General features: G+C 42.6%; 1 protein-coding gene across 1 annotated transcript; it reads left to right on the top strand.

Annotated features, from left to right (window-relative positions):
- Positions 1–7,404: 7,404 nt before the first annotated feature.
- LOC106612095 (chromobox protein homolog 2) lies at positions 7,405–11,061 on the top strand. The gene is made up of 5 exons (XM_014212947.2): positions 7,405–7,836; positions 7,922–7,965; positions 8,632–8,697; positions 8,988–9,057; positions 9,296–11,061. Exons 1-5 carry the CDS (start codon positions 7,771–7,773, stop codon positions 10,937–10,939), a joined length of 1,890 nt encoding a protein of 629 aa, XP_014068422.1. The 5' UTR covers positions 7,405–7,770; the 3' UTR covers positions 10,940–11,061.
- Positions 11,062–12,297: the final 1,236 nt, after the last annotated feature.

Raw genomic sequence — 12,297 nt, 5'->3', positions numbered from 1 at the left:
ACTAGCGTAAACAGTCTAGGACACTGATTTCCCATGGAATAATCAAATTGTATTTTATTTGAATGAACAGACAGTGCACACCAAGCCTTCCCAAAAACTCTCCCTCAATATGCCTTCCGCATCCTAACATAGAGCAACTCATTTGCATAATGTGTGTGATAGCCTGAGAGACTTTTGATTGTATAAAACATTACACTATGAATCCATCAAATGCTAAAATGCCCAGACATTTAGAAACAAAGCATCTACATTTCAAGAACATACCAGAGATGACCAACCAAACAAAAATGCTACACAATAATTTCACAGACGAGAGTTTACTGAAGGATTCATACTCTCATTAAAAAAAAAGTTGGTCATGCCCTCAGGCATGGATGCTTGCCAAGAGGTTTTAGGCCCAACTGCTGCTACAAAGATCAGGGAAATCCCACTTTCCAATGACCGTGTCATACATAGAATCCAGGATATGGCAGATGATATTGAATCACATGCAGGTTTTAGGCAGAGCCTGCACATCAAATAGTTTTTTGTAATCCAATTAGATGAGCCGACTGACATTTTAAATGCCTACGTCTTGTATATATTCGCTACATATATGAAGAATACATTTTTTTGCAAAGAGTTGCCTCCACTGCAGGTGAAATATTCCATATTCTGAACGAGTGCATAACGGAACATGGATTACGATGGGACCATTGTATCGGCATCTGTAGGCCTAACAATGTTCCCTCTAATTATTTTCAGCACTGAGCAAATTTCAGATCTGCTGAGTGCAAACTTGAAAGTTGGGAAAATTCAGTGCAACTTCCAGCGAGCATTTACTGTGAACACTGAGGCTATACCCGCTTTAAATTAGTTTTAACAGTGGCTATGTAGGTTACTGTGGCAATTTGATCATAATGTAGACCTACCAGAGTGGCCTATCATCGTAAACAATGGAGAACATGAATCCCATAACATTTTAACATGGAAAAAGCTGTTATATCATTCAGCCTACAGTAGCAGCCAGTGTGTGGTGTTCAATGTAGGTCTACATTCCATGAGGCTTTTGAAGAAAAAAACATGCAGGGCTTGAAATGAACCTGTTTATCCACTTGTCCTTCAGAGAAGGTGACTTAAAATGTTGTATTGTTTGATGCAAGAAACCCCTTTACAAAATAAAATGCATTATTATTCCCATACCATTATTACAACGAATCAGACAAATTATGCTACCCTTTGCCTATTGGCTACTTAGCTTATTCAAGCCTGCCTCAAAAACAACACTGCCCCTTTAAGACAAAAACGAAAGCCTGCATCTGATGGTTAGTCTCAGCGGAGTAGAGCGCAGCAGACTGAGGGTCCGCTTCTCAACATCCCTCAGCTCTCCCTTTCCTCCACTGACACTGACAAAAAATGGGACACCGTCTTCCAGATGATGGCGAAACTCGAGTCGCACCGCATTATTTCTGCATGATGCACAAATTAATGTTGTTACTCCTATGAACAGAGAAATTAAAAAAAGACCCAAGCCACTAACAACAGCACAAGCCTATATATGCACTTTCCTATTCATTCATTACTGCTGCAGTGCTTGTAGCACTGAAGAAATGGGAAGAAAGCGCATTTTATGGCTCATAAAAGTGTTGAATACAAAGTGTTGACAGTGCTGAGTAAGAACTTAAACATTAACTCACTCACTGTATTCGTTGACAGTCTCTCTCTAGTCATCTCTCTCTAGTCATGTTTTTAAACGTTTTGAAATCTCACAGTATCAATTTTGCTGGACCTTTCTTTTATGCCTGCTACGTCACTGCAGACGCCGTCATCTAAGCCATCCGGTAGACTTTTAGTGCACTTGATTTGCTCTCTGGGCCCGCATGGAAGGCAGAGTTTGTACCTTCAGACACATGACATGGTTCAAAATACAACAGTTCGACTACACCGCGCGCAGGGCAGCTTAATAGGTAGCACCTACCGTCAACAGCCTAGAAAAATAGAACGCATAGAAAAATAGAACGCTATATTAGATATGTGGCAGTGGAATATGGGCCCGAGGGCACACACTTCTTGTGAATTCTGTAATGAATGTATTGTAATGTTTTAAAAATGGTATAACTGCCTTAATTCTGCCGGACCCCAGGATGAGTAATACATGCAAATACAAAATATCGTTGTTTTTTTTACATAAATGTTTGGCTATGGACTATGAATGCTTGGAGATCCGCCAGTCTTGGTGACCACTGCTCTAGAAAGTTCCATCTAGTGCATCTCTCTGTGGGCTGATATTTCTGGGCGGCAGTCTCTGGGCTACTGTGTGCGCGCAGTTTAAAGCGAATATTGCTGCTCAACCTATCCATGCAGGGACGCATAAGTGTCATTTACCAAGCAAACGATAAAATGGCCGATTTCAAGAAAAAACTGGGCTTCTGGAGAGCCCGAGTGGATAGAGGCATTTTCAATCTGTTCCCACTATTCTCAGCTCTGGCTGACGTGGGTGATGTAAACATGGATAACGTGCCTAAATTTATGGGGTCACATCTGAGCAAAACTCTGCTCAAATTCGAAGATTGTAAAGGGAACTAATCTGATCCACGGCCGGGAAAGTAGTGGATGCCAACACTGAAGAGACCACAACTTGTCACCGGTTCACGGTGATCAACTATTGGAGCTGTCCTGTGACCAAGGCCTGCGCGCTCTTTTTAACGAGATGCGCCTGTCCACATTCCGGTGTTAAGGTGCAGAGAATACGCGAGACAATTTCTCCTCTCTTGCTGCAAAAAAAAATCTAAATATCGCAACAGACTGGCTGAAACACATTGACACCTCTGGGGTGTAACTGGCACATAAAAAGTTTGAGAAATGCTGGCCTGGGTCATTCCTACAATGCAGTGCCTTTTGGACCACATAACTGTTGTGAAAAAAAAGTATAGAGTACAAGTCAAAAGTTTGGACACAGTACTCATTCAATGGTTTTTCTTTATTTGTACTATTTTCTACATTGTAGAATAATACTGAAGACATCAAAACTATGAAATAACACATATTGAATCATGTAGTAACCAAAAAAGGGTTAAACAAGATATTTTATATTTGAGATTCTTCAAAGTAGCCTTGACAGCTTTTCACACTCTTGGCATTCTCTCAACCAGCTTCACCTGGAATGCTTTTCCAACAGTCTTGAAAGAGTTCCCACATATGCTGAGCACTTGTTGGCTGCTTTTTCCTTCACTCTGCGATCTGACTCAGTCCAAACCATCTCAATTTGGTTGAGGTCGGGGGATTGAGGAGACCAGGTCATCTGATGCAGCACTCCATCACTCTCCTTCTTGGTAAAATAGCCCTTACACAGCCTGGAGGTGTGTTGGGTCATTGTCCTGTTGAAAAACAAATTATAGTCCCACTAAGTGCAAACCAGATGGGATGGCATATTGCTGCAGAATGCTGTGGTAGCCATGCTGGTTAAGTGTGCCTTGAATTCTAAATAAATCACAGACAGTGTAACCAGCAAAGCACCCCCACACCACCACCTCCATGCTTTACAGTGGGAAATATACATACGGAGATCATCTGTTCACCCACACCGCGTCTCACTAAGACATGGCAGTTGGAACCAAAAATCTCCAATTTGGACTCCAGAGCAAAGGACAAATTTCCACTGGTCTAATGTCCATTGCTCGTGTTTCTTGGCCCAAGCATGTCTCTTCTTCTTATTGGTGTCCTTTAGTAATGGTTTCTTTACAGCAATTCGACCCTGAAGACCTGATTTGCAGTCTCCTCTGAACAGTTGACATTGATATGTGTCTTACTTGAACTCTGTGAAGCATTTATTTGGGCTGCAATGTCTGAGGCTGGTAACTCCTCTGCAGCAGAGGTAACTCTGGGTCTTCCATTCCTGTGGCGCTCCTCATGAGAGCCAGTTTCATCATAGCGCTTGATGGTTTTTGAAATGTTCCATATTAACTGAGCTTCACGTCTTAAAGTAATGATGGACTGTTGTTTCTCTTTGCTTATTTGAGCTGTTCTTGCCATAATATGGACTTGGTTTTTACCAAATAGGGCTATATTCTGTATACCCCACTATCTTGTCACAACACAACTGATTGGCTCAAATGCATTAAGAAGGAAGCACACAGGCACACCTGTGAATTGAAATGCATTCCAGGTGACTACCCCATGAAGCTGATTGAGAGAATGCCAAGAGTGTGCAAAGCTGTCATCAAGACAAAGGGTGGTTATTTGAAGAATCTCAAGTATAAAATATATTTTGATTTGTTTAATCTTACATCTAGATGTTCCGCTAGCGGAACACCGCTCCAATATCCAATGATAGGGCATGGCGCGAATTACAAACTCCTCAAAAATCAAAAAACGTCAATTTTTCAAACATATGACTATTTTACACCATTTTAAAGACAAGACTCTCCTTTATCTAACCACATTGTCTGATTTCAAAAAGGCTTTACAACGAAAGCAAAACATTAGATTATGTCAGGAGAGTACACAGCCAGAAATAATCACACACCCATTTTTCAAGCTAGCATATAATGTCACAAAAACCAAAACCACAGCTAAATGCAGCACTAACCTTTGATGATCTTCATCAGATGACACTCCTAGGACATTATGTTATACAATACATGCATGTTTTGTTCAATCAAGTTCATATTTATATCAAAAAACAGCTTTTTACATTAGCAGGTGACGTTCAGAACTAGCATACCCACCGAAACTTCCGGTGAATTTACTAAATTACTCACAATAAACGTTCACAAAAAACATAATAATTATTTTAAGATTTATAGATACAGAACTCCTTTATGCAATCACTATGTCAGATTTTAAAATAGCTTTTCGGTGAAAGCACATTTTGCAATATTCTGAGTAGATAGCCCGGCCATCATGGCTAGCTATTTTGACACCCACCAAGTTTGGCACTCACCAAACTCAGATTTACTATAAGAAAAATTGGATTACCTTTGCTGTTCTTCGTCAGAATGCACTCCCAGGACTTCTACTTTACACCCAATGTTGTTTTGGTTCCAAATAATCCATAGTTATATCCAAATAGCTGCGTTTGTTCTTGCGTTCAAGACACTATCCGAAGGGTGACGCGCCGGCGCGTATCGTGACAAAGAAATTCAAAATATTCCATTACCGTACTTCGAAGCATGTCAAACGCTGTTTAAAATCAATTTTTATGCGATTTTTCTCGTAAAATAGCAATAATATTCCGACCGGGAGACGTTGTTTTCGTTCAAAGACTGAAAATGTAAAATGGACTCTTCACGTGCACGCGCGCGCCCGTGTCATTGTTCTCAGATCGACCACTATCCAAATGCGCTACTGTTTTTCACCCAGGGACTGCAGAGTCATCATTCTCCGTTCTGGCGCCTTCTGAGAGCCTATGGGAGCCTTAGAAAATGTCACGTTACAGCAGAGATCCTCTGTTTTCGATAAAGAGGCTATAGAAGGCCAATAAATGGTCAGAGAGGGCACTTCCTGTATAGAATCTTCTCAGGTTTTGGCCTGCCATATGAGTTCTGTTATACTCACAGACACCATTCAAACAGTTTTAGAAACTTTAGGGTGTTTACTATCCAAATCAAACAATTATATGCATATTCTAGTTTCTGAGCAGGAGTAATAACCAGATTAAATCGGGTACATTCTTTATCCGGCCGTGAAAATACTGCCCCCTATCCTAAAGAGGTTAACACTTTTTTGGTTAGTACATGATTCCATATGTGTTATTTCATAGTTTTGATGTATTCACTATTATTCTACAATGTAGAAAATAGTAAAAAATAAAATTCAAACCCATGAATGAGTGTTCTAAAACTTTTGACTGGTAGTGTATAAACGGGGGTACCGGTGGCGAGTCAATGTGCTCTGTTGTGGTATTATAAAAAGATTCTGCTTGTCTCCAGTCATGTAAAATTGATAAAACACACTTTTTTCTCCTACTGCAAATAAGATGATAGATTCATGCGGTACTTTTATTATAATGGATATATTTTCATCCTTGTCCAAGGTGGTCTGCAAATCCACAACCGTCTGTCTACTTTGCCATGTAATGCTTACAAAACAAATAACAGTGTCTAATATTGCATATCTAAGGCTCTGGTCTGTCGTAGGAGTGAGGGTAAATGGTAGGCATGTTTTCTACTATCCAATTTGTTTTAAATATTATTTTGGGTGGAGGAGAGGGTGAATTTGTTTTTTTTCCAGCTTTCAGGGAGGGTCAGGTTAAAATATATTTTTACTGAAGTAAGGGCCATTCATTTCCATTTCAGAGAGATCCGATTTTCTGCAGGTATCCCTCATTATAAATAATGTACAGCCCCTACAGTGCATTCTGAAAGTATTCAGACCCCTTGACTTTTCCCACATTTTGTTACATTACAGCCTTATTCTAAAATGGGTGAAATAAAAAACAAATCCTCATCAATCTACACAAAATACCCCATAACAACAAAGCGAAAACAGGTTAGACATTTTTGCAAATGTATAAAAAAGATACCTTATTTACATAAGTATTCAGACCCTTTGCTATGAGACTCGAAATTGAGCGCAGGTGCATCCTGTTTCCATTGATCATAATTGAGATGTTTCTACAATTTGATTGGGGGCCACCTGTGGTAAATTCAATTGATTGGACATGATTTGGAAAGGCACACACCTGTCTATATAAGCTCCCACAGTTGACATTGCATGTCAGAGCAAAAACCAAGCCATGAGGTCAAAGGAATTGTCTGTAGAGCTCCAAAACAGGATTGTGTCAAGGCACAGATCTGGGGAAGGGGACAAAAATATTTCTGCAGCATTGTGTGTGTAGCCAGCCAGACAGCCAGGTAGAAAAATGGCAGAAAAATAAAAGACGGACATCAGAGTATTTTTCAGTACACCAAAACGCAAAGTAAGAACCCTAGTAGCCTAATATCTCAAAGACTAGTTGATAAAATGTTCATAAGAAAGAAATGAAATTCTAATGGAAATGTTTCACAATGATGTCATTAGGCAGAGCAGGCAACAGATGGCACACAGACAGCAGAGTTGGGGACAGATATGCAGGGACAGACTGGCAGAGACAGGGAGTCTCAGGTAAGTTTGTTGAGTCTTTGTTTGGCAACATTATAAAAGGTTCTAAATTTTTTTGACTTGTAAAATAGGAACATAATTGGAAAATGCCATGGATACCCCCACTCTCAACTTAAACTGGTGAATGAACTAAGATTTGTTAAAGGCAATGGTATTGCTGTTGTGATTAGTTGTGTAGTTTTGGGTACCGGTAGTTAGGAGTACGGCAAACACCTTATTTCTTTGGTTCCTCAATATACATTTACCATATTACAATGTAGGCTGTGTGTTACAGCACTACTTTTGGTGTCCCCCTCAGGAATTGCTCTTGAGAAAATGTCATATAATTGTCCCCTCCAAAGTTGATATCAGATTTTCACCCCTGGTCTGAACACTTCCGAATGCACTGTAAATTACTAAAATGTAAACGTAATAACTGATCGCTGAAATAATATTTTGTCAATTTATAGATTTGTTTAGTAATAGCCTTTTATGGAGCTTAGCATACCGGAACATATGTACTAATAAAGCAGTTAAAACTACTTTACGCAGTAATATTTTGTAGCCAGTCAAGCCCTCTAGAATAACATTTTTAAAGTGACGTATGAGAGTCAGAGGCACCGTGCCGAACTAAGGACGCCGCGGGAGGACAATCTTTTCTCCCTGTTTTGCTTTTCCTCGTAAAAAAAAAAAAGGAGAGGGGCTGTAGCTATGGAGGGGGTAACTGTAGGGCAGGTATTTGACGCCGAATGCATCCTCAACAAACGCCCAAGAAAGGTATGAAATAACGTATTTTATCATAATATGGAAACATTAGACCCTTTACAATTGTTTAACTCTTTGCCACTCTTATCATTTGCAGGGGAAGTTTGAGTATTTGGTGAAGTGGAGAGGGTGGTCGTCCAAGTGAGTAGCTATTTAGCAAGAAGCTGGCTGAGCTAAACAATGACAATGTAGCCCATGATCCCCCCGCAACCCCGTATTTATTTCATAGCTACGCGATATTTACATTCATATGATAATATTCCCGTCGCATGTGGTTTTGGATAGACTGCAGGATGCATGGAAGAAAGATGATGGTGTTAGCCGTTTCGGAGTCATGTTTTGTTTTCTTAAGCCCGAGCAGCTGATGATACGATGCCAAACCGGTATCTAGTAACGTGAGCAGGCATCCTCCTACTACGGTAGCGAACTCGAGGACCGGAATATGTGACGCCCACTATTTTCATGCACGGTGCTTGCGTCGTGATCCTTTACCAATAATGTGGCTGAATGTAAATAGTTGAGCAAACGCTCCAGTTTTAGCCATTTACATTTAGGCTAGCCCTGAACAGCTACCCTCTCAAGATTTGCATTATTCAGACAATTTTCTTAATATTTTATTTAGATACAACGTCAATTAGGCCTATGTTTGTTTTTTATAGGATGCTACTATGTGTGACATTGCATCTGAAAAAGGAGATGGCAGACTAAAAACAAATGGGCAGAGATTTAAGGATGTGACATTTATAATTGCAATGTCTCTCTAGCTACTGTTCTCTAATAAACGGTTTTCTGGGGTTTTCTTTACAGGCATAACAGTTGGGAGCCGGAAGAGAATATTCTGGACCCCAGATTAATGGCTGCCTTCCACAAGAGGTGTGTTATTAATATCATATTGGTTGATGTTTGACCAGAACATATTCATTCGTACTTATTGTAGAGCACTGTCCATGGTGTATTAGAGTTGCCCAGATCAAATGCATCCTTTGTTTCCTTCCTCCCATCCTTGAAGCTATAATTTATATCTGACATAACCAAATTGGTGAAAGAATTTAAATGCAACCCTTGCTTTTGGTTATTTAGTTATTATATTAGTATTGTATTTTTAAAGTAGCAGAACATTGGTAGTGACTGTATCTGACGCCATGTGTGTGTACTTTCTGCAGAGAGCAAGAGAGGGAGCTGCTGTTCGGTAAGAGAGGGAAAAGGCCAAGGGGGCGCCCACGGAAAATTCTGGTAATCAACACACTGCTGCTGCTATTCAAACGTATAAGATGTAGTTGTGACAACAAATGCAGTAAATTGACTTCCTTTTGTCATCTTGATTATAATATCTTCCCAGTGATTGCTTTCATTACATTTCCAAACAACAATAGTAACATGAATCCTTTTGTTTGTTTGGATGATGAAGATACAATCTGACGTCACATAATGCATGGTTACATTACAAACCTTTCTGTCTCCATTTCTTTAGGAACCAGAGCCAACTGAAACCAAATCCGACCGGTCCTCCTCATCCTCTTCATCCGGCCTGTCCTCCTCTCCCTCCGCCTCTTCCTCAGAAGAGGAAGATGAAGACCACGGGAAGAAGGCCAAACCAGGTCCTCGGCGCCGCAACCTCAACCTCCACCCTGTCCTCCAGACGAGGCCCCATATCGTGGTGGCCAATCAGGAGCCCATCCGGAAAAAGCGTGGGAGGAAACCGCTGCTCCCCGAGCTGAGGGCTTTGAGACAGGCAAATACCCGGCCGCCCCTGCCTCCCCCTCCTCTTTCTCGCCACCACCAGGTCCTCAGGCCCCCCCGTGAGCTCCCCAAAGAGGAACCTCGAGGGGGGGTGAAGAAGCCTCTACAGCCGGCCAGTTTCACCTACACCAGCCTGAGCGCCAGCCGGGGCTCCAGAGATGAGACGGCACCCCAGCGGGCTGCTGGAGGGGCCTTCTTCCAGGCAGGGGCCTCCAAACCTGGACTGCTGAACTCCATATGGCCGGGTCGCTCCATGTCGACCATCACCCCCTCCTCTCCATCCTCCTCTTCTTCTCTCAGCAGACCTCCCCCACCTCACAGTAAGGGATTGTCAGATCTAAAGCGCTCCCTCTCCGACGCCAGCAACAGCAGTGGCCGAGCAGAAGGGCTTAAGGTGGCGTCCTCTGTAAAACCAGGGGTGTCTACATCAACATCACTTGGTCTCCACAGCTCCAAGTCCTCCAGTGGGTTCAGTGGCTCTCCGGCGGCATGTAGCCCAGCTCAACGCTCCCCAGCTGGGCAGAGGAGGCAGCATGAGGGCCCTGGAAGTCAGGCGGTGGTGGTGGTTCAGCAGCAGGGAGCCAAGCCCTCCTCCTCTCCACCTCCCTCGGCTAGAGACCGCATCAGTCAGGCCCTCAGCCTCCGAGCTCTCAACCTGCAGAGCGTCAAGAAACGAGTGCCCGGCAATGGTCTCCAGGGATATGGAACCTCCGGCACCACTGGAGTTGCAGTTTCAAGGTCGAGCCTAAGAAGCGGTGCCAGCCAGGCAGGAAAAGGAGCAGGAGGAAGCATTAAAGAGATGCACACATTGTCTGGGCTAGACCAGAGCCTGGCGTCCGGAGGGTTAGGGGCAGGGGTGCTGCGCTCTGGAAGCATTCCACAAGCCAGAGAGGAGAGGGGGGAGAGAGGGAAGACCACAGGGGCAGAGACTGAGAGAGAGATGGACAGCAAGGGGCCAAGGGGTGTAGGGAGCGGTAATGGAAGATTGGAGAGAGGGGGGAGTGTACAGGGAGGTGTGTCGTTGGCTGGGGGAGGTGGATCAAGCGCAGCGAGAGAGGAGGACAGGAGGTCAGAACAGAGTCTTAACGAGCGGAAATCCCGGAGCGTCGAGAACTCTCGGACCCTGAACGAGCTCAGCACGGGTGACTCGGATGACACCAACAGCAGCGAATCAGAAGAGCCCGACTCCTCCCCTTATCCCAACAACAACGGGCCCCGTCTGGTCTCTATGGAGACGGAAATGGAGACGGACTGGCGGCCGGCACTTAGCCTTCTAGAACACGTGTTTGTCACGGACGTCACCGCCAACTTCGTCACAGTAACAGTGAAGGAGTCCCCAACCAGTGTGGGGTTCTTCAACGTCCGCAATCCCTAAAGCCTGTCCATGTACACTACTGTTCAAAAGTTTGGGGTCACTTAGAAATGTCCTTGTTTTTGAAAGAAAAGCTACTTTTTTTGTCCATTAAAATAACATCAAATTGATCAGAAATACTGTGTAGACATTGGTAATGTTGTAAATGACTATTGTAGCTGGAAACGGCTGTTTTAAAATGGAATATCTACATAGGCGTACAGAGGCCCATTATCAGCAACCATCCCTCCTGTGTTCCAATGGCACGTTGTGTTAGCTAATCCAAGTTTATAATTTTAAAAGGCTAATTGATCATTAGAAAACCCTTTTGCAATGATGTTAGCACAGCTGAAAACTGTTGTCCTGAAAACTGAAGATCTCGTACAACGCTTTGTACTACCCCCTTCACAGAACAGCGCAAATTGGCTCTAACCAGAATAGAAAGAGGAGTGGGATCGCCTATTCACTGTTGACGTTGAGACTGGTGTTTTGTGGGTACTATTTAATGAAGCTGCCAGTTGAGGACTTGTGAGGCGTTTTGTTTCTCAAACTAGACACTCTAATGTACTTGTCCTCTTGCTCAGTTGTGCACCGGGGCCTCCCACTCCTCTTTCTATTCTGGTTAGAGTCAGTTTGCGCTGTTCTGTGAAGGGAGTAGTATACAGCGTTGTACGTTATCTTCAGTTTCTTGGCAATTTCTCGCATTGAATAGCCTTCATTTCTCAGAACAAGAATAGACTGACAAGTTTCAGAAGAAAGCTCTTTGTTTCTGGCCATTTTAAGCCTGTAATCGAACCCACAAATGCTGATGCTCCAGATACTCAACTAGTCTAAAGAAGGCCAGGTTTATTGCTTCTTTAATCAGCACACCCATTTTCAGCTGTGCTAACATAATTGTAAAAGGTTTTTGTAATGTTCAATTAGCCTTTTAAAATGATAAACTTGGATTAGCTAACACAATGTGCCATTGGAACACAGGAGTGATGGTTGCTGATAATGGGCCTCTGTACGCCTATGTAGGTATTCCATAAAATATCTGCCGTTTCCAGCTACACTACTCATTTACAACATTAACAATGTCTACACTGTATTTCTGATACATTTTATGTTATTTTAATAGACAAAAACGTTGCTTTTCTTTCAAAAAACAAGGACATTTCTAAGTGACCCCAAACCTTTGAACGGTAGTGTACATGTACAGGATGCCCCTAGACACTGGCTATTGCCCCTCCTACTGGTTAAAGGGACATTACGCATTCAAATTAAAGTTTGACAGACATTTTCAGGCTTCTAAAGTAGTCTGATGTTAAGGTAAAACAGCGATAGCTGGATCTACACAACCTATGTCATGTGACGTAGTTTCATTAGAGTACTTTAGAGGT

This window comes from Salmo salar, chromosome ssa01, assembly GCF_905237065.1.
Source record: "Salmo salar chromosome ssa01, Ssal_v3.1, whole genome shotgun sequence".
NCBI classification, from domain to species: domain Eukaryota; kingdom Metazoa; phylum Chordata; class Actinopteri; order Salmoniformes; family Salmonidae; genus Salmo; species Salmo salar.
This window is presented reverse-complemented; position numbering and strand designations above follow the sequence as displayed.